Source organism: Rhinolophus ferrumequinum, chromosome 9 (assembly GCF_004115265.2).
Source record: "Rhinolophus ferrumequinum isolate MPI-CBG mRhiFer1 chromosome 9, mRhiFer1_v1.p, whole genome shotgun sequence".
NCBI classification, from domain to species: Eukaryota; Metazoa; Chordata; class Mammalia; order Chiroptera; family Rhinolophidae; genus Rhinolophus; species Rhinolophus ferrumequinum.
The window spans coordinates 51,681,340-51,705,794 of NC_046292.1; the positions used below are offsets into that span (position 1 = coordinate 51,681,340).

At 31.8% G+C, this 24,455-nt stretch overlaps 1 protein-coding gene across 2 annotated transcripts in view; it reads right to left on the minus strand.

The window, feature by feature from the left end:
- The window catches only part of LRRC40 (leucine rich repeat containing 40), a 47,367-nt gene that overhangs the window by 15,591 nt on the left and 7,321 nt on the right, over window positions 1-24,455 (minus strand). The window contains exons 2-9 of one of the 2 annotated variants that reach the window (XM_033115102.1): window positions 23,202-23,387; window positions 22,562-22,635; window positions 20,462-20,591; window positions 17,367-17,490; window positions 10,244-10,386; window positions 8,997-9,169; window positions 4,841-4,928; window positions 4,677-4,722 (exon numbers count right to left, since the gene is read on the minus strand). In XM_033115102.1, coding sequence (XP_032970993.1) covers window positions 4,677-4,722; window positions 4,841-4,928; window positions 8,997-9,169; window positions 10,244-10,386; window positions 17,367-17,490; window positions 20,462-20,591; window positions 22,562-22,635; window positions 23,202-23,357 — 934 coding nt within the window. In that variant the 5' untranslated portion in view covers window positions 23,358-23,387. The remainder of the gene's footprint in view (window positions 1-4,676; window positions 4,723-4,840; window positions 4,929-8,996; window positions 9,170-10,243; window positions 10,387-17,366; window positions 17,491-20,461; window positions 20,592-22,561; window positions 22,636-23,201; window positions 23,388-24,455) is intronic. The other variant, XM_033115101.1, reaches the window with a different exon arrangement.

Below are 24,455 nucleotides of genomic sequence, written 5' to 3' on the forward strand. Positions count from 1 at the left end.
TTTTTTAAACATACATCTATGCTACCATGATTATATATTGAGAGAGAGTATTTGCAACACTTTCCAAACAGCTGTATCAATCAGCATTAATGAAAATGAAAAAAGGGATACTATTGTCTCTTGGGAGAGGACTAGTGTGAGAGATAGATTTACTTTTCGTTATACCATGTTTCCCTGAAAATAAGACCTAGCCGGACCATCAACTCTAATGCATCTTTTGGAGCAAAAATTAATATAAGACCTGGTATTATATTATATTATATTATATTATATTATATTACATTACATTGTACCATATTATATATTATATAAGACCCGGAATTATATTAAGTATTACATTATGATATATTATATTAAAATAAGACCGGGTCTTATATTAATTTTTGCTCCAAAAGACGCATTAGCGCTGATGGTACGGCTAGGTCTTATTTTCGGGGAAACACGGTATATCCTGTATTTGTTGAAAAAAGATTTTTTTTTTACCATGAGCGTTCACTGAATTTTTCACTTAAAAACCTAAAACGGCAGTATCTTCTAAATGATCTATAGATTCAATGCAATCCCTATCAGAATCCCAGCTGACATCTTTGAAGAAATTAAGCTGATTCTAAACCTCAGGATTGCAAAAAACCCAGAATAGCCAAAACAAGCCTGAGAAAGAAGAATAAAGTAGGAAGACTTACATTTCCTGATTTCAAAACTGTTTCCAAGCCATGGTAATCAAGACAGTGTGGTAATTGCATAGGACAGACATACAGATCGATGGAATAAAACTGAGAGTCCAGAATGAACTTTACGTGTATGATCAACTTATTTTCAACAAGGATGCCAAAAATAGTCTTTTCAACAAATAGAGAAGAGAAACTGGACAGCCGCATACAAAAGAATTAAACTGGACCCTTATCTCACATTATATATAAAAATTAACTCAAAATGGATCAAAGACTTAAATGTAAGAGCAAAAATATAAAACTCTTAGAAGAAAACACAGGGGCAAATCTTCATAAAAGATGATTTTGCAATGAATTTTTAGATATGAAACCAAAAGCATAAGCAAGGAAACAAAAAACAGATAAATGGACTTCATCAAAATTCAGAAAGATTTTTGAGTTTCAAATAACACCATCAAGAAAATTAAAAGATAATCCACAAAGGGCTAGAAAATATTTGCAAATTATATATATATGACAAGAGACATATTTAGAATATGTGAAGAACTACTACAACTCATTAATAAAAAGGTAAATGATTCAATTAAAAACTGGGCAAATGATCTCTGAACAGACATTTTTCCAAAGATGTACAAATGGCCAATAAGCATATGAAAAGATGCTCAACAGCATTACTCATCAGGAAATGCAAATCAAATGTATAGTTAGAGATGTCACTTCACACCCACCAGGATGTCTAAAATCTGAAAGTCAGAAAACAGCAAGTGTTAGTGAGGATGTGAATCAAAACTCTCATACAATGCTGATGAGAATGTACACGGGCGCAGCTGCTTTGTAAAACAGTCTGGCAATTCCTCAAATGACTAAACAAAGTTAGCATATGACCCTGCGATTAATTCCACTCCTAGATACATATGAAAGAGAAATGAAAACTAAAACTTGTAAATAAATGTTTATCAATAACATTCATTATCTGTAATTGCCAAAAGGTATGGAAAATTTTTGAGGTGATAAACATGTTCTAAAATTAACTATGGTGATATTTGCAAATATCTGTTAACATAGCAAAAATCATTTAATTGTATGGTTTAATGGGAGAATTTGAATCTTATGGTATGTGAATTATATCACAATAAAGTTGTTTTTTGTTTAAAAGAGAAAAAAAAGATTGTATTCCCCAGCTTCTCTTACATATGTGGCCATATGACTAAGTTCTGACCAATGGCATATGAGAAAAAGCGATGTATGACACAACAGCTTAGATATATCCTAATATATTTAATCATTTTTGTACCTTAAAATGCAATAAAACACACCTAACAAATTTAAAAGAATAGAAATTATACAATGTCTGCTTTCGGATCACAATGTAATTAAACTAGAAATCAGTAACAGAAAGACAACTGGAAAATCCCCAAATATGTGGAGATTAAACAACACATTTCTAATTAACACATGGCTCAAAGAAGAAATCTAAAGAGAAATCTTAAGTATTTTGAACTAAATGAAAATGAAAACACACAACTTATAAACATTTGTTGGTTGGAGCAAAAGCAGTGTTTAGAGGGACATTTATAGCACTGAAGGCATATAGTAGAAAAGAAGAAAGACTTAAAATCAACAATCTAAGTTTCCAGCTTATGAAATTAGAAAAAGAAGAGCAAATTAAATCCAAGTAAAAAGAAAATAAATTATAAGAATTAGAGCAGAAATTGATGAAAGTGAAAACAAGAACTCAATAGAGAAAATTCAATGAAACCAAAAAGCTAGTTCAACTAATCTTTGACAAATGAGAAAAGCCAATACTATGGAGCAAGAATAGTCTTTTCCACAAATGGTGCTGAAACAAGACCTCTACATGCAAAAAAAGAGCAGCTTTATTCATAATTGCCAAAACTTGGAAGAAACTAAGGTGTCCTTTAGTAGATGGATGGATATATACCATATTCTGCAGTGTATAATGTGTACTTCTTTGCCCAAATTTGTGAGGGGGAAAAAAGGATGCGTATTATACATGGGTAGTACTAATTCCATATCTATATAAATGTTTTTAATTCTTTTATTTAGGCTTATAAGTTAAAAATGTAACTCTAGAAATCAGTAACGATATCTGTATGCAAAATAATCCCCAGGAATTCTTCCAATAATGGGTTTTATTGAACTTATGACAAACTTGCAACTATGAAGAGTTCTTGGCCTTCTATGATGCATAAATATTGTAAATTTGTTACTGGTACATAAAATTTCTTGTATCTTGTATCTGTTCTTGTATTTTGTAATTATTTGTTACATGAAATTTCTTGTACCTTAATATGTTAAAAAATAAATACTAAAATCCCTTTATAATTAAAAAAAAAAAAGTACTAAATATAAACAAATAAAAACTGAATTAAAACGAGTTTTTTTCCCTGAAAGTTTGGGCCCAAAATGTGGGTGTGCATTATACCCGGCAAAATACGGTAAATTGTAGTACATCCATACAATGGAATATTTTTCAGCATTAAGAAGAAATGAGCTGTCAAGCCATTAAAAGACATGCAGAATGCTTAAAGGCACACTACTAAGTGAAAGCAGCCAATGTGAAAAGGTTACAAACTTTATGATTCCAATTACATGACATTCTAGAAAGGGCAAAATTATGGAGACAAGAAAAAGATTAGTAGTTGCCAGGCAAGAAGAAGCAGATCACAGAAGGTTTTTAGGGCAGTGGAAATACTTTATATGATAGCACAATGATGGATATATGTCATTATACAGAGGATGCCAAAAAATGTATACACAGTTTAAGAAAGGAAAAAACTGTATTAAAATTGTAATACTCAATATATGCCGATAACAAGAGATGAATACAAGTCATGTGCATATATTTTTTTGGCACCCCCGGTATACTGGTCCAAACCCACAGAATGTAAAACAACAAGAGTAACTCTAAGGTAACAATGAATTGGGGTGGTTATGATGTTTCAGTGTAGGTTCTTGCTTGGTAAAAACAAATGTTCCTTCAGGTAAGCGATGCTGATAATGGGGAGGCTATGCAGGTGGGGGCGGAGGATGTTTGGGAAACATCACTGCCTTCCTCTCAATTTGTTGTAAACCTAAAACTACACTAAAAAAGTTAAATCTTAGAAAAAAAATTGATGATTCTGATATGACTTCTAACTGATTCACATCAGAAGAAACAAATTTTTCTGGAGCAGAAAGCATAACTAGAGAAGAGAGGAAACTCTGGCAGGAAATAAGAGTCTTAGAAAATTATTTTAATAATTTATTTAAAGGGCAAGGCGGAAAATGGAAAATTGCTGAAATATACAATAACCTAACATAATGACTGGCAATATGGTGCTAGGGTACGTTGTACATAACAGAGTATGTGAGCCAAATTAACAACTGCTGTATTTAGCTATTAATACAAAGTTTTGGAGTGGTTTGATGGTATGTACAGCAATACACTCATACAACTAATTTTTTTCTTAATGCTCTAGTGTCTGCTACAATGATATACATTAAATAAAAATTGGGATATATAACAATTTTAATGAAGCTTTAAAAATTAAATTTATAGTATTTTATTTAGTGCATATTCATGCTAAATGAACATAACTTGAAAAATGTGTTTTGTCTTTTATTTCTGTTAGAACTTAGCAAAACTACGCATGAAGCAGATATTCAAATATCTGTTAATATACTTTCCAGTCAATAGAATACATACATTATACCATAAAAGTCAAGTTTTGCTATTTTCAAAGTTATGTATTTTCTGATTGGTATACTATAACAAAATTAAAGACATTAAGAAAAGAACATTATTGTAAATTTAAGGATGTTTTTATAACTTCTTTTATGACTTTTATACTTATGATCTACATGGATTCAGAATTTGAAGTACGTCTACCAGGAACCATTTCCTCTAACTATTTATATCCAACATACATGTAAATGTATGTACTATTAACACTTCACCACTTTCATATAATCATTCAAAATATGTAAGAAAATATAAAGTACCTTTAATCTTGCTTCGTAGATACTTTAAGACTTCTTGGGTTCCCTTCTGAAAAGGTGAAGAAAAGGACACATATTCACCAAAACATACCTTGCAATTTCATAGATCAACATGCATGTTTGAATTTCAAATTTAACAATAGGAGCTGATTTCTAAATATGCTTACATTTATAATGTCTCTTCGAATGGTTCTCATAGGATTTCCTTCTAATGCCAGGAACTTCAAATGAAGTTTTCCCAATGAATAGGGCAGACTACAAAAGATTATTTCAAAGATAATTTCAAAGATTATTATCAAAGATTGATTTCAGGGAAAACATTAAGGATAAGTATAATTCAACCAAATAATGGATTAAAACTAATAATATACTCATATGACAAACTAGGTATCATATAACAGTGTCAATGAAAACTCAAGTAACGTAAGCCTACAATATTTCCCTTCAAGAGAAATACTCAATATGTAAAACCCAGATTTGTTTCCAAATTGTCATACTGTGATTGCTGAGTATGAATGCGAGCTATAACACATTTACTAAATTTATCTAGTTCTAAAAACTGAATGTTCAAAATATAAATTTGAATCAATCAGTGACTCAAGATAGCCATCCTCACTGATACTAATGTTTTGATTTTATCCTTCAAGCAAGTAAATAAAATTCTTCCTAAATGGAAAAAAAAAAAAAAGACAAAGAAAAAAATTTTAAGCACCCAATTCATATTTTCATTCAATAAGGAAAGTCATTATCTTTGGTACACAAAAAGCAAACCCACTTACATATATAAATATTCAATCTCAAAATTTATTATTCATTTATACTATACTAGGCATTGGTGTAGGGACTTCAAGATCCTTGCCCTTAAGGAGTTCTTAGTTGAACAAAGGAAAAAGACACATACTGTGTTTCCCCAAAAATAAGACCTAGCTGGACCATCAGCTCTAATGCGTCTTTTGGAGCAAAAATTAATATAAAACCTGGTATTACATTATACCCGGTATTATATTATATTATATTGTATTATTATATTATGTAAGACCTGGTATTATATTAAAATAGGCCAGGTTTTATATTATTTTTTTGCTCCAAAAGACACATTAGAGCTGATGGTCCGGCTAGGTCTTATTTTTAGGGATACATCTTACTTATGGTATACATCTAACCAAAATATAATAAATATGAATTATCTTACATTGCTCGTGAGCATATAAAATAGTACAGCCTCTTTGGAAAGTGGAGTTTTTTTAAAGTTAAACATACACTTACCAAACAACTAAGTAATCCCATGTCTATGTATTTACGCAGGAGAAATGAAAACAATGACCACATGGAGATTTTTTCCATGAATGTTCACAATAGCCAGAAAACTGAAAACAATACATCTTTCAACTAACTAGTGAAGAAATGAATTAATTGTGGTATATCTATATAATGGATTAACACTCAGCAATAAAAATGAACTGCTGATACTCATTATCACATGAATGAATCGCAAAGCTTTATGCTACGTGAAAGCAGACAGACAGAAAAACTATGTACTGTGTGAGTCCATGTACATGATATTCTAAAAAAGGCAAAACTGCAATGACAAAGCACATCAGTGATTGCTAGAGGTTGGGGATATGAAAAGGGAATTGACTACATAGGGTATGAGGCCACTTTAGGGCAACAGAAATGTTCTACATGAGTGTGACAATGGTTACACAAACACATACATTTGTTAAAAACCATCAAATTGTATGCTTGAATTGGTCAATTTTACTGTATGTAAAATACACATCAACAAATCAATATAATATAAAATATATATGTAATAAGACTGCTACACAAGTATAGGTGCTATGAAAGTAGAGATGTAGAAGTAAGCAAGAGGGTATAGGGGAGAAGGGAGAGGCATTCCATCAGGCAATGAGGCAGGAAAAGGGCATTCTATGATAAAGGAACAAAATAAAGAAAAAGTCAGGACATTTATCGTTCAGTGTAGTAAGTGAACAGAATACATGTAGGAGTAAAAGATGATAGAATAAAGTCTGACTGTGAAATGCCCTTGAATTTTATGCTAAAAGGACTGGACTTTATTTTGCAAAACTGGTTCCCAATTGGAAAACCAGAGGCATCAAAGTCTCCAAGATTTCTTTACAACAAACAAAAAAACAAAACAATTCTACAATCCTATCAATTAGAGATTCTGATTCATTGGTACCTCAGAATGAGTACAGTACACCCCCCCTTATCCTCTCAGTGGTTCAGGAATCCACTGGGGGTTTTGTAATGTATCCCCCAAAGATAAAGGAGAACTACTATAATTTTTTCCTCAAAGCATCTGAGAGATTCTGACGCATAGCCGTATTTGGGAAACAGTGCTGTAACAATGGAGAACCATCAAAGCTTTTTCGCAGAAGAACGACCTGATAATTTGTATTTGATAAAAAATATTCTGGTAGCAGTTTGAGGAATCAGTATTTTGGTTAGAGGAGATTCTGGAGAGGTACAAAATGGATAGAACTGTCTAATAGTAGGAAGTATGAGGTTAGAGGAAAGGAAAGAAACCAATACTTATTAAGTGCCGTTATGTTCCAGGCCCTGTGACATATATACATTTTATATCCAGAGCTTTGGAGAAATAGGAACATATATATCAGAAATATTTGTACTAATTACTTTATTTAATATTATTCATCATAGTTTCTATTTTAAATATTTGCTTTCTACTGCTTTCATGCAGTAGCTACTAAAATAAAACTGCCATGGGGAAAAAATTGCATGTCAATATTTATAAGAGGCAAGAGATTATTTGTAAGATATTTGTAAGATAATCCAGGTCACTTACTAATTCTATCATAAATAGAAGTGAAGAGTGTCACATCCAAGCATCCAAATTATGGTGAAGACGTACCCTATGCCATATGTACATTGAGAAAACAATTCTGATTTTTAAAAATACTTATTAAAATATACACATAGAAAATCTGCCTTGCCTAGCCTTTTGCCATCTATGAGTAGCAAACCATGTTTCTGACATCGAAATGCAAAACCTCAGACATCTAACTAGTGTATAATCCTAGAGTCTATGTCTTATTTTTTTGTGTCTGTTAAAATTCCATCTCTAAATATTATGTTCTATAACATTTATGATTCTTTGCTCACTACCCTCCTCCTCTCCATCTCTAACACAGGCAATCAATTTCTAAATATTAATTATTCTAACTCATCACAACTCTCATATCTTTCCTCTTCTTTCCATTTCCATCTTCACCACAGTTCAGGTACTTATTACATGAGAAAGCTACAAAGTTGTTGATTGTGAAATGGATATATAGCAAGTGCTCCTTAGTGCTAAATATTATTAATCTAATAGAGTTTATTTAGATTTCCCACCTACAAAACCACTCCAAACCAAAGTCTCCAACCCTTTATCACCAATTTATTTTTTAATGAGATTACGATTAAATTAGTTCTGTTTTTAATCTTTCACTAGCTCCCACCTCTTAACTAATGAAAATTGACTCTTTACAGGTATTTCAAGGACACCTTCCACATGGCCTCAACTTACCTTTCAAACCCTAAATTCTCACAATCCCCCTACTTGCATCCTATTTAGCAGTTCACTTGATTCCTTGCAGTTCTCTGAATATATCCCTACAACTTTCTGAGCTTTCAAAGCTTTGTTTGTATAGTTTTCTCCTGCCAAGTGAATCACTGTGACCATCTTACATGTGTACATGAAAATCGTGGTCAACTTTTAAAGATCAGATGGCGGGACTACAGTGAGGCATGACCCTGAAAGTGAGTGTGTGCTTAAATTTTGTGCTATAGGTAATTAACTTGTCTCAATCTAGTCCCGGTCCTAAAGATCATCTAAAATGGTTTCTTCCACAAAGTCTGCCCTGAATCCTCTCAATAAATTGACTCCTGTATCTCCCTTAAGAACCCCACAGCATTTTATATCTCTCCCATGGCTTTAGATTCATTTAATAAATTCAACAAATATTTACCAGGCACCTTCTGTGTATCCAGGCACTATCTAGGAGTTAGAGATAGAGCAGTGAATGAAACAAATAAAAATGCACCCTTCTGAGAATTTATGTTCTAGTAGGTTAGAGTAACTTGCAAATGCATCTGACTGTAAGAGTATGTCAAGCTTGCTGCCAAGGACAAAATCTAATTACTCTGTGTATGTCTGTACATGATATCTGCTCAATAAATATTTACTGAATTTAATTTAGGAAAAAAGATCTCTACATGCTTTTTACAAATATTTCAACTTGTAAATTATAACCAAATACAGACATGATTCCTTATTCATTTGATCTTTACACTTACCTACTAATATCATTATTGCTTAGGTCAAGCCTTTCCAATGACTGTAGTAGTGTAATTTCATCTGGAACAGATTTTAACTTGTTATCCCGCAGGTCTAGCACAAGGATAGAATTCAGATGCTTAAGATGTTCTGCCCCTAACATTTCAATCTGGTTTTCACCTACATGTAATTCCTACAAAATCAAACATCAATCATGTATATTTCCATATCAATTTTACACTAGGTAACGAAAATGAAATAGAAATTTTAATTTCAAATCACTGAAGAACACATGGACAACATAACATTCTAATTAATAAGGTGCTTAAATTTTCAATTATATTTAAGCTATCCTGCAGTTAAAGAAAAATTGCAATGAGAAAATTTTCAAGAATGTTCTGAGAATTTAAAAATAAAGGTTTAACCTAGCAGAATGTTCAAAGTTTATAAAACCAAAACAGAGAATTGATTTAGTTACATTTATAGAATTAGTAAAAATACAAATCCAAGAACTATACTGATGAAAAATTAAAGTTTTAAAATAAATCAACACAAGTTAAAAAATTATTTATATTGTCAGTTTGTTATTCAACACTTCCACTGGGAATTATTACATATACTTATACACTTATATGATTTCCCATTAACAGAATCTATAGCTACCAGATAATTCATCTTCTAAATGATAACTTCTTCAGTTTTTTTTCAGCACTGTCACCATTCTGCTTAAAAGAAACTCTCTTTAACACTAATGCATAAAAGTATATGCATAAAGTATAAAAGTATATATAAAGGAAAGCAAAGCATGGCGAATTTAAAAGACAATGTTAATGCTAAATACTTAAAACCAAAAGAAAGTAATTAATTTTAAACTAACCTGGTTATGACCAGGTAAACAAGAGAGATAGCAATTTATAGAATTGGATACACATTCTTTTCTGGTATTCTCATATTCCAAGTCTCCTACAGTATGGTCCCAAAGTACCATGCTGGCATCATCATCTACTACTTCTCCAACGATAAAAAACTCACCAAGATAAAATATTTCTATTTTTTAAGTTGATTATTTCTTTTTTTTTTAAATTTGTTACTAACAATACCACTAATGTATTTAGTTACATTAAAATTCTGAATAATAATAATAGAGGAAAAACATAGTACTTGTAACTGTAATATATATTTCCAATATAAAACAAGATTAAAACTTTCATTTTCATAATTAACTTTTGGAAAATATATAGTTATTTAATAATCAACTAAAGAGTACCTTTAATAATTTACAAGAAGGAAATTCTGGTAAAAAACGTAATTTATTCCTCCGCAAATAAAGCAGTTCCAGTGATTCCATGGCAGCCAATTCAGGAGGTATAGTTTCCAACAGATTTGAATTACAATCCAAATGCTTTAATCCTATAATATATATTTTGTGAAAAACAAAAATAATAGAGAAGAAAATATTGGTCTATAATTGTATATACGTTCAAAGAATGTATAATCATGAGAACTTATGAACCTGTGCTATAATAATCAAGAACCTTGAATACCACTGAATTAAATATAAACCAAGGTGGTTTTTTTTACATTTAATTATAATTAAAGAGAAGTGATATTAAATTTAATGTGTAATAATAGTCCAGGTCATCTTTATAACAGATTTAAAAATAAAGTACTTTAATGTTCCGTTAAAGTAGTCTAAAATATATAAATTATACACTATGAGATTATTATTTCCCTCCATAATTATACTGTAATTATACATCTTTAAAGAGAAAAAGCTTAAGGCAGTTAGACACATAAATATGCATGCATACTAGTCGTATGAATGGATGTCAAGCAACTAGGCACATCTGTATATAAAATACGCAAGTTTACTTTCTGTCAAAAAGCCTTGGGATTTTTATGTATTCCCTCCTATTTTTCATCTACCTATACTGCCTCCCTCACTCTATGTTCTATACTTCCTTCCTTCTTCTATATATTTTTTTTAATTACATGCTTTCTCTAACAGCTTAGCTAACACTCTTGACAAGAATGTTCCAACTTGCAGCATCTCTCTTACTTCCTGGACCTTTCTTTCTTAAAAGGCAGAACTGAAAATAAAAATGGAAAAAAGTGAAGGTCTTCCTTCCCTTAAGACTTCAATAAGTAGTTTTCTCCTTAATCCATATTATAGATTGTTCCACTTATCACGGCCACAATTTTCCACAATTCACTCTCAATCCTCTACTTTGAATAGGTTATATGCATTTTATAACTTTTTCTCCTGTACTTTGGGCCCGCTAATTTTAACATAATTCAAGACGGAGAGATGTGCCTTAGACCGTTTTTTTTCAGTGTTTAAAGAAGATAACTGCTTTTCAAAACAAACGTAATAGTATTACTTTCAACTAATAACATAACAATTTATGTATTATTTGGCTAGAGCATTGAGCAACAAAAGTCACAATCTGACGCACCCCAAATCCAGTAAAATCTATAAACAATTTAGAGACTCCAGTTTTCACAATAGTTTGCATCTAAGAGCACTAACTGAGAATACAAGCAGTATGTGGTGGAAAAGCAATGAGGATGGAGTAAGAGAAGTCAAGCCTTGGCTCTACAACTTACAATATAATTTCTAAGCCCAGGTTCATGAATTTTTAAAATGCAAATAATATGCATCTCTCCTAACTTACAAAACTGTTGTGATGCGAAACTTTATACGTAAAACCATTTTGAGAACTTATGAGCCAAATAGAATTTCTGGAGATTAAGAACTCAATAAAAGAAATGAAGAATGAAGTAGCCAGCCAGTAATAGAACTGACCAAACAGAGGAAAGGATCAGTGACATCAAAGATAGAAATCTGGAAATGACACAGACGGAAGAAGAGAAAAACTTAAGAGTTAAAAGAAATAAAAGAACTCTACAAGAACTCTCTGACACCATCAGAAAGAGCAATATAAGAATAGCGGGCGTACCAGAAGGAGAAGAAAGGGAGAAGGGAACAGAGAGTATATTCAAACAAGTAATCGATGAGAACTTCCCAAACGTGTGGAAAGAACTGGATCCTTGAATCCAAGAAGCAAATAGAACACCTAATTACCTCAACCCCAACAGGCCTTCTCCAAGGAACATTGTATTGAAGCGGTCAAAAATTAACGATAAAGAAAGAATCCTCAAGGCAGCCAGGGAAAAGAAGACGGTAACCTACAAAGGAAAGCCCATGAGGTTATCATCAGATTTCTCAGAAGAAACTCTACAAGCCAGGAGGGAGTGGACTCAAATATTCAAACTATTGAAAGAGAGAAATTATGAGCCAAAAATAATACATCCAGCAAAGATATCCTTTAGCTATGAAGGAAGAATAAAGACTTTTCCAGACATACAGAAGCTGAGGGAATTTTCTAACAAATGACCCTGCACTACAAGAAATACTGAAGGAGGCTATTCGATCAGCATAGAGATAATTTGTGATAACAAAAACATAAAAGGGGAAGAGTAAAGGTCTGAACCAGCATAAAGGAATGGAAAAAGTAAGCATGCTGAAGAAAATGGAATACTCTAAATATGAAACTTTCTTTTACATAAACTTAATGGTAACCACTCAAAAAAAATCCAGAACTGAAACATTTAACATAATAAAAGAAGAAACAAAGGGAAAAATCATAGAATACCACCATCATAGAATACAATAACAAAAACGCAAAGAAACAATGAAGACACAGTCCTACCAGAAAACCAAAATTAGAATGATAGGAAATCCTCATGTATCAATAATCACCCTGAATGTAAATGGACTGGAACTCACCAATAAAACGGCACAGAGTAGCAGGCTGGATCAAAACACTAAACCCAACCATATGCTGCCTCGAAGAGACACATCTCAGCTACAAGGACAAATACACGACTCAAAGTGAAAGGGTGGAAATTGACACTCCAAGCAAATGGTATCCAGAGAAAAACAGGTGTATCATACTGATATCAGATTTAACAGACTTCAGGATAAAAAAGGTAACAAGAGACAAAGATGGACATTTCATATTGATAAAGGGGACTATACAACAAGTCATCAATATTTATACCCCCAATCAGGGAGCACTGGAATATACCAAGCAACTACTAACGGAACTAAAGGGAGAAACTGACCAAAACACAATTATAGTAGGGGACCTAAGTACATCATTGACAGCTATGGATAGATCATCCAAACAGAAAATAAATAAAGAAATAGCAGCCCTAAATGACACATTTGATGAAATGGTCATAATTGACATTTATAGAGCACTTCATCCTAGAACATCAGACTACACATTCTTTTCTAGTGTATTTATATACACTAGAAAATGTACAAGGACATTCTCAAGGACAGACCATACATCGGGACATAAAATTAGCCTCAGCAAATTTAAGAAGATGGCAATCATACCAAGCATATTCTCTGATCAAAGACTTTGAAATCGGATATCAACTGCAAAAAGAAAGCAGGAAAAACCACAAATGAGTGGAGATTAAACAACATACTTTTAAAGAATGACTGGGTCAAAGAAGAAATAAGAGGAGCGATCCAAAGATACATAGAAACAAATGACAATGAAAATACATCCTACCAAATTTTTGGGATGCAGCAAAAGCAGTTTTAAGAGGGAAATTTATATCATTACAGGCCTATCTCAAGAAACAAGAAAAATCCCAGATAAATAACCTCACGCTACACCTTAAAGAACTAGAAAAAGAAGAACAAATGAAACCCAAGATCAGCAGAAGGAAATAATAAAAATCAGAGAATTAAATGAAATAGAGAAAAAGACAATAGAAAAAACTGATGTGACAAAGCGCTGGTTCTCTGAAAAGATTAATAAAATTGACAAATCCTTGACTAGAATCACTAAGATATAAAGAGAAAAGACACAAATAAACAAAATCAGAAATGAAAGAGGGGAAGTTACCACAGATGCCACAGAAACACAAAGGATCATCCAACAATACTATGAAGGACTATATGCCACCAAATTCAATAACCTAGAAGAAATGGACAAGTTCTTAGAAACATACAGCCTTCCTAAGCTGAACCATGAAGAACTGGAAAATCTAAACAGACCGATCACCAGTAACGAAATTGAATCAGTCATCCAAAACCTTCCCAAAAGCAAAAGTCCGGGACCAGATGTTTTCACTAGTGAATTCTACCAAACCTTCAAAGAGGATCTAATACCAATCCTGCTCAAAACCTTCCAAAACATTGCAGAAGAGACAGTACTCCCTAACTCATTTTATGAGGCCAACATTACCCTGATACCAAAACCTGGTAAGGACAACACAAAAAAAGAAAATTACAGAATAATATCTCTGATGAATACAGATGCAAAAATCCTAAACAAAATTCTAGCAAATCGAATGCAGCAATGCATTAAAAAGATTATACATCACAACCAAGTGGGGTTCATCCCAGGGGCACAGGGATGGTTCAACACACGCAAATCAATCATGATACAAATACATGATAAACAAAATAAACAAAATAAAGGACAAGAATCATATGATTATATCAATAGACGCAGAAAAGGCGTTTGACAAGATACAACATCCATTTATGATTAAAACACTTAATAAAATAGGTATAGAAGGAAAATACCTTAACCTAATAAAGGCCACATATGACAAACCCTCAGCTAATCTCATAATTAATGGTGAAAAACTGAAACCCTTTGCTCTACGTTCAGGAAGACAACAGGGCTGTCCCCTATCACCTCTGCTTTTCAACATAGTGTTGGAAGTCCTTGCCAGAGCAATCAGGCAAGAGAAATAAAAGGCATCCAAATTGGGAACGAAGAAGTTAGACTGTCACTCTTCGCAGATGACATGATGCTGTATATAGAAAACCCTAAAGACTCCACCAAAAAGCTATTAGAAACAATAAACGGATACAGTAAAGTTGCTGGCTACAAAATCAAAGTACAAAAGTCCATTCCTATGTTGCATTCCTATACATTAACAATGAAATCTCAGAAAAATTAAAAAAAAACAATTCCTTTTGCAGTTGCAACAAAAAGAATAAAATATCTAGGAATAAACTTAACCAATGATGTGAAAGAACTATATACTGAAAACTTTAAGACATTTTTAAAAGAAATTGAAGAATACACAATGAAATGGAAAGACATTCTATGTTCATGGATTGGAAGAATCAACATAGTTAAAATGGTCATATTACCCAAAGCAATATACAGATTTCATGCAAGCCCCATCAAAATCCCAATGGCATTTTTCAAAGAAATAGAACAAAAAATCGTCAGACTTGTATGGAACCACAAAAGACCTGGAATAGCCAAAGCAACACTAAGAAACAAGAACAATGCTGGAGGTATCACACTCCCTGACTTCAGCTTGTACTACAGGGCAATAATAATCAAAACAGTATGGCATCGGCAGAAAAACAGACACACAGACCAATGGAATAGAATTGAAAACCCAAAAATAAACCCACATAAATATGGACAGATAATTTTTGACAAAGAAGCCAGAAACATACAATGGAGAATAGACAGCCTCCTCAATAAATGGTGCTAGGAGAATTGGAAAACCACGTGCAATAGAATGAAACTGGACTGCTATCTGTCACCATGTACCAAAATTAACTCAAAATGGATCAAAGACCTAAGCATAAGACCTGAAACAATAAACTGCATAGAAGAAAGCATAGGTACTAAACTTATAGACCTTGGGTTTAAAGAGGATTTTATGAATTTGACTCCAAAGGCAAGGGAAATAAAAGCTAAAATAAATTAATGGAACTATATCAAACTAAAAAGCTTCTGCACAGCAAAAGAAACCATCGACAAAATAAAGAGGCAACCAATCGAATGGGAGAATATTTTTGCAAACAACACATCCATAAGGGGCTAATATCCAAAATATACAAGGAACTCATACAACTCAACAACAAAAAAAACTAACAATCCAATTAAAAACTGGGCAGAGGACCTGAAAAGACATTTCTCCAAAAAGGACATAAAAATGGCCAATAGACACATGAAAAAATGCTCAACATCACTAATCATCAGAGAAATGCAAATAAAAACCACAATGAGGTATCACCTCACCCCAGTTAGAATGGCTATCATCAACAAGACAAATAGTAACAAGCATTGGAGAGGCTGTGGAGAAAAAGGAACCCTCATACACTCTTGGTGGGAATGAAGATTGGTGCAGCTGTTATGGAAGGCAGTGTGGAGGTTCCTCAAAAAATTGAGAATAGAATTACCATATGACCAAGCAATCCTTCTCCTGGGTATCTATCTAAAAAAATCTGAAAACACTTATCCATATGTGCTCCAATGTTCACTGCAACTTTATTTACGGTGGCCAAGACATGGAAACAACCAAAATGTCCTTCGATAGATGAATGGATAAAGAAGATGTGGTATATATGCACAATGGAATACTATTCGGCCATAAGAACAGATGAAATAGTACCATTTGTGATAACTTGGATGGATCTTGAGATTATAACGCTAAGTGAAATAAGTCAGACAGAACAATTAGAGAACCATATGGTTTCACTGATATGTGGTATATAAAACTGAAAACAACAAAAGAACCAGACAAACATATGAAGAAACAAAACTCATAGATACAAACAATAGTTTAGTGGTTACCAGAAGGTAAGGGGGGAGGGGAGTTGTAGATAAGGGTAAAGGGGATCAAATATACGGTGATGGAAGGAGAACTGACTCTGGGTGGTGAACACACAATGTGATATATAGATGATGTATTGTACATCTGAATTGTACATCTGAAATCTATGTAACTTTACTAACAATTGTCACCCCAAAAAACTTAAATTTAAAAAAAATACTGAAATGTACCTTAATATTTTTATCCCTTAATATTAGTTCTACAGTACTTTACATATGATGGTTCAATGGTAAACTGTAATAGAACCACTGAATTTTAACAATTTTTTAAAAAAAAGATTCACAATTTTGGCAAAACTAGACTCTTGTCATTAATTATGAACCAAGAAGAAGCTACAGCTATGACATAACTATATATCATAGGTGGAATAACCTACAAAAGGGAAATAACCTTAGTGAATATTGAATGAATGAATGAAAATATAGCATAGCTCAAAACCTTAATTTTTCAGGTATTTAACTTTGTAACTATTCATAATCAAATTTTCTTTTCTTCCTTTTGATATGTCAAAGTATCTTTTTGGTGTTGTTTAGGAAGCTGCTAGGCAATAATAGCCTTGAGAAAATCTAACTAGTTGCTATTGCCTGCATTTATCACCATACAATCTATTATTTTATTTCTGAGTAATAACTGTATTAAAATTTATTTTTCTAAATGTCAGTTAGATCAACTTCAAATTCATACTTTTTTTTTTTTAGATAAAGAAGACTTACTTTTCATTCCACTTATTTCTGCCGGCAAACTCTTCAGTTGATTACTGGAAAGATTGAGTCGCACCAGACTGGATAGACAAGAAAAACTAGCAGGAACAGTTGTAAGATGATTATTTGAAAGATCCTTTAAAAATAGAAAGACAGAATGAAAGAATGAACGAATCAATCAGTAAATAAATAAATAATCCTTAAGGGATATTTTAGAATTTTGCAGAAATTGAAACATTAAAAAAACTATTTCAGGGATGACATGTTCTGTAGCTCTCATATAGTAACAACTTCATAAATCATCATTCATTACCTCAATATTCTGTGGGCCTACTATGTGTTAAATAAATAGCTGAGAGGAGTTAGAATGAATTCTGATCTCAGAAATATTTTATTTAAGGGTTTCTACTCATATTAGGTTGCTGCAAATGTAACTGCGCTTTAAAAGGTTAAAAAAAAAAAGTGCAAAAACCACAATTACTTTTGCACCAACCTAACACTAAGTCATACTATATATCTTGCCTCCTGTTTTCAATAAAAAAATCAATATTTTTATCCAATACACATGGAGTACCTATGATAAACTGGGCAAAATGTAATTGAAATGAAAAACATCTTTGCAAAAAGAAAAATTCTTGAAAGAAAAATATACCTGAAAAAAACTGACATTTTAATTTTTGAGGTAAAAGTATTCCTTCAATTCTTCTGCTGACCGAAGCAAGTCTACTTTCCATTCATTGAAACTTGCCTAATTAATCTCTATACCTTGATGTTTCTTTAAGTCATTGTTTCTGTTTATTCTTTAAACAGTTATGAGAGAACTTTTTTTTTGAAACTCCGTGTTATAAATCAGATAAATCTTCTTATGACATTTGAATTCAGTCGAAGTATTCCACACTAGCTATCAGCAAACTGTTAGGTCGAGCCAGTGGCAGCAATGGATAAGTAAAAAAATAACTTAAAGGAACTGTTCTCTGAAGATTTTCAGTTAGTCTAATATTAAACAATTGCATTCTATAACTCTAAAGTAAGAAGACAGAAAAAAGCCAAAATGGTAAATCAGCATTTAAAAAAACACTGTTATATGGTAAATAACATAACATATTATCATAATCTACAACATACAACATAATCTACAACTCCAATACTCTAAACTCTAAGAATTAACAGATTACTAAAAATAAATATTGCATAATATCAAAAGTTACTGACACTAAATGCAATGTAGTATTCTGGACTGGATCCTGGAACAAAAAAAAAGGACATTAGTGGAAAAACTGGGAAAATCTTAATAAAATCTGTTGTTTAGTTACTAATGTTGTACCAATGTTTATTTCTTAGTTTTTACAATGTTCCATGGGTATGTAAAATGTTAACATTAAGGAAAGTTGGGTGAAGGGAATATGGGAAGGGAGCTCTCTGTACCATCTTTATGATATTTCCATAAATCTGAAATTATTCCAAAATAAAAAGTTTAAAATAAAAAAAATTTGACAGAGAAAAGATATTAATTCACAAATTCTTAAGACATCTTAAATAACCCAAATCAATAATTACTAATAAAATTAAACACTTAATTATTATAGTTAATCATTAGATATAAAGCATAAGCATGCTACATATAAATTAATCAATATTTATGCTGTCATTTCTTCAATACTTTTTTAGTATCACTATGCTAAGCAATTTTTATATGACTAAGAAATATTAGCGTAAATTATTACAGATGCTTATACTTTTAATGTTTTAATATACTGTTGCTCACATTATGGTTTACTTGATACTGAGTCCTTAAGAACACAATTCTCAGCTGAAACATCCTTTCATTATGCTACCTGGAACATGGGAACACATACAGGGGAAACAACTGAGAACTGCTGTAGTTTATTAGAAGGTTTCCTTCCTACTCTAAATACTCTTTAAAAAAAAAATCAATTGCCGTTTTATCTTTAAATTTTATAAGAAAATTTGATGGCTCCCTCTGTTGCCATTCATTTTATCTACCTCTGCCTTTTACTTTCCAAACCTTATTTCCAATTATGATCAGATTGAAAGAGAGATACTGAAGGAATGGTTGAAGGGAGTATATATTTTTATTTTAAACACTTGTGCAGATAAGGAAAAGACTAAGCAGGATGTGTTTACAAAAATCAAAATCTAAATAAATAAATAAAAGAAGTAATTTTTCCTTTAATGAAATGTAAACTGTAAGGCTAAAATGACATAAACGAGTTTTTCAAAACATGTAATAGGGAAAAGAATGAGAATATGAGAGAACTATGTAGAGAAGAGATTATGTATTAGAACATCTGATCTAATAAAACTAGTCTTTCAAATAGGATACCTTACAGTGGAATCTTACTCTTTCAGTGGTGAAGTAGGAAGGAAAAAAAAAAGATACACTTTGAAGTCAAATTCACATGTTAAAATCCAGAATTCCTTCCTTACAGTTGAATGACTTTTGATAAGTTACTTCTTTTTTATAAGCCTAGTTTGCTCTCTGTATTAGGGGATAAAACTGTCTAACTTGCCGTATGTAAAGCACAAAGTCAAGTGCCTGTTGTTTTTAATTACTTAATGTGATTAAATAATACTTATATTGCTTTACAGTTATTCTATTTAACATGTGACACAGATGTAACAAAAATTTGCCAGGTAATGTGGCCATTTTTATGAAAAATAGAAAAGGCAGTCCTTAAAGGAATATCTGGGTACTCAGAGGGGATACTCAGAGGAAAGAGAGGAACAGAGGTTGTAAAGGAGGAAATAGAATAGTATAGAAAAGAGAATTGATATATGCTAAAGACATCTGTCCTCTATTTTTCTAAGTAAGCCGTAAAAGCTTCTGAATAACAAGGTCATCCTCATGACCATTTCTCAAACGCTATTCCTAAATTAAAACCTAAGGTCATTTCATAGAAAACATAGGAAAAACAAATTTACAATTAATAATTTAGCAATCTAAATTAAATGTACAGTTTCTGATAATCTTGTCATAGAATCAGCTGTCCATGTTTTAATGATTTCAATCATACAACCAAATTCTCAGCCTGATGAAAAATCCCACCAGCCACAAATTACATAAAAACTGGAAAATCACAACTTACCAAATCTTCTAAATTAAAAAGTTGTTCAAATCCCTTTGGTATGCAAGTTAGTTCATTATGTTGGAGATACAAGCCTTTCAGGTTTCTTAGATTTGTAATTTCTTCAGGGAGTATTTTCAGTTTGTTATGACTATTGATCAATAAAATAAATGCTAAATAATTTGGTGACAACATATTAAATATTTATAAAGGCATTTTTGCTAACAACATGGGCTCATTAAAAATATGAAGTATGGTGACTAATTTTAAATACTTATCAAACTTCATATCTCAAAAGTACACACACATTAAAATAGTAATCTAAAGTAATCAAATTGAGGGTTTCAAAGAAAAACAAGGAAATAAAGTTTTAACCAAACAATTTGTGAACTTCTGATTGCTTCCTTATAATGAACTCTTGATTTTATGTGTAATGTGAAAGGATACAACGGACACTTCATATTTTATATTGTATCTGAGTTTTAGAATTTTGACAAAGATGTGCACACATACACTTCAATGGAGTGACATCATACATGGGGATTGTATTATAAGCTTAGCACTCAAGATAAAAATAGCTATTTCTGTCGGAGGGCCTGGCATGTCCATTTGAAAGTAATACGAAACACCACTCTTCTTTGTACTGAGTCTTAACTTTTTAGCTCAGTCCTTCTATTCAACTCACTGGTTCAAGAGAAGCCCCAAGTCACTGAGGACGATACACTCTGTGATAATTAAGAGTTGACTTAACTTGTTCCCCCATTAATCTCTACGTAACTATTCACTTAGGAATTCCACTCTATTTTCATGCCATATAAAATTACTTAACAAATAACAGGGAAATGGAAAATATAAGGGGTAACAATAAATTATATTAAATTAAATTAAAATAATATTATAAATTAAAATTTTATAATTTACAAAATTTTGTAATTTACAGTTATAAAATTAATTAAATTATATTAAAATAAAACTAGCTGGAACAAAAATGTCAAAAGATGTGTTCTAAAATAAGAACCACTAAAAGTTGTCAAAAATTGTCTCCTATTGTTGATTATGTAATTGAAATCTTTGTACATTTGACAGGGATCTAGTTGGGCAGAGATATCATTCTGCTATCTAGTTCCTCCATCCTAATCTACAGTGTTGGAAGTTAAAGCTAAAGCCACACCCACTCCATACTCTCTCACTACTTCCACTCAACCCTCCCTATTCTTGCCTTTGCAGGCCACATCCATGCCTTCAATTTATAAGGGGAAGAAGTTCTAATGTAGTTCTAAACAATTAGCACCTTTTTATGTATAGATATTTTTGTTGATTTATGGTCATTTTAAGTTTTCCCAAGATGAGAACTGTTATTTCAGGTACTGTGTTCCCTCAAATCACATGAAAGTTAACATACTTTCAGAAAACTGAGACTTCACTATACTATAGGTAAGTCTATAACCATATCTATTTTATAAACCATAGTTTTCAAACTATGTTTCGAATATTTAAACATTTTTGTTTTTTCTCCTAAATGAAATCTTCCCTAATCCATTTTCCATAATCTGTGCATACGTAATATATAAGGCAGTTATTCTGGAAAGTCTGGATATGTAATGATGGGCAAAGAGTTAGCAAGAGCCTTAGCCACCTGGCCTCCCATGTAGCTATCAATGAGTACCAGATTCATACCATAGACCCAACCCCAGATGTCCTCAGAAAATGTTAAAAATCACTAATATCAAAACTATGAAATTTTTCGTCATTAATGAAAGAATTGTTTTAAATTTTTTCCTATTACTTCACACCCAGATATTTTTTAGAATAATAACGTAACTTAAAACTTGATATCAACAAACATGTTTCCTAAAATAACTACTTAAAATTGTTTCATAAAAATAAAACAAAAAGTATTTTTAAAAAGTCAACTGCCTTAAATGTGTAAAACCAGAAAACATGTAGGCAATTCCAAAACAAAAAAATAAACGTAATTTGACAATTGAAACTTACAATTCTTATTCTGCATTAACCACTTTCTGAGATAATACAAAAATATTTTCTAGTTAGAAAAAAAAATTAAAGAATATTAGATTTATACTCTAATACTATCAATATTGAAGTAAGTTTAAATTTTACCTGACATTAAGTTTCTGAAGATTTTCTAATTCTCTTATAGCAGAGGGAAGGGATGTCAGCTGATTGTCATGTATCTAAAAGTTATTAAAAGACACAGTCAATATCTTAGTCTTATAATTAACCATATATAAATCAAAATTCTTCAGCAATAATCCTGTTCTAATTCCACAGAATCGAGTAGGGCTATTGGAAATTTGTTTTGTGTATAGAATAGGAAAAGGAGTTTGAAACTGACCAAACTGCTGTTCAGAAATCATGAATATTAAATATTACAATTAAAAAAAAACCTTTACCCCAATGATTGGAATACCAATCTCAAATGAGAAATGAGTTAGAATTCATTTAATTCTAAGAACAATTTTTAAAAATAGGTAGTAGTATGAGTCCTGGTTTATAGGTGTGGAAACTGAGGCACAAAGAGGTAACTTTCCCAAGGTTACACAGCTATCAAGTGGCAGAGTCAGAATTTGAAGCCTCATTTTCTAACTCTGCACTCCTAACCATTAGCCATGCCTAATAATTTGTTATTCTTCCTTGCATTCTGTCAATTGAACATGGATTTTCTGCTTATCAAAGCTTAAATTTAACTTTAGAGTCTTTTCAACTAATGACCCATATCTATTATAATCAGTCAACTTACGTCAAGAACAGCGAGTGCAGGCAGGAGTCGGAGGTCATCTGTAAGTGACTGAAGTTTATTGTTGGATATGATTAGCTTGGTCAAATCTGTCTGCTCCCACCATCGTTCAGTAGCACTGAATGAAAGATTCTGATTAGCTTCCTCAGGGATATCCATATTTATTCTCCAGACACACTGAGGCACTATCTCCACCACACCCAGACCAACAAAAAAAAAGAAAAGAAAAAAAACAAGTGAGATACTAAGTGACATACTTTTATAACAGCTATCAAATTTATCTACTGAAAAACAATTGCTAAAACATTAAAACAAAACACACAATGTGATATAGATGATGTATTACAGAATTGTACACCTGAAATCTATGTAACTTTACTAACAATTGTCACCCCAATAAACTTTAATTAAAAAAAAAAACCTTCAAATAAGTCAAACAAATACCAATGAATTGCAAGTAGAGTAAAAGTTAATTTTACTCAAAATCAGAATACACTACATATATTTTACATATCAGATCTCACTTTTATCTTCATTCAACTGTATCCACTATATACATACTCTGCACAGCACATTGTGGTACATGTACAAGAAAAATAAAGAATGGACTCTAACAGAATAACAGAAGGCATGGAGATCAACATTTATAAGGTAATGTTATAACTTTCATAACAGAAGTATATATTAAGTCTAAGAAAGCACTGGTAACAATAAGAGACAACATTTACAAATACCAGGCAATTTTCTAACATACTAACCTCATAATTCCATGAGGTAGGTGCTATTACCATTCTCATTTTATAGACAAGAAAAATGGAACACAGAAAGAATTATAATTTACTCAGAATTATACAGCTAGTAAGTAGCAAAGATGGAATGCAAACCCTGGCAAAGGTCTTGCCTCTCAGTGAATATTTGAAAGGCATATATGACTCTGGGAGATGCTCTCGATTTTACCTGACATACTCAACAGAAATGATAACATATGTCTACACAAAGACTGTACTTGAAAGCTCAAGGCAGTTTTATTCATAATAGCATAAAACTAGAAAAACTCAAATGTCTATCAACAGGTGAATGGATAAACACATTGAGGTATATACATACAATGGACGATTATTCGACAACAAAAATGAACTACCGATAAAAATTACATGGATGAACCTCCCCAAAATATTACACTAAGCAAAAGAAGCCTAAAACAAAAAATCCAATGTATAATTCCATTTAAGAGACTAATCTGTAGTGACAAAAAGC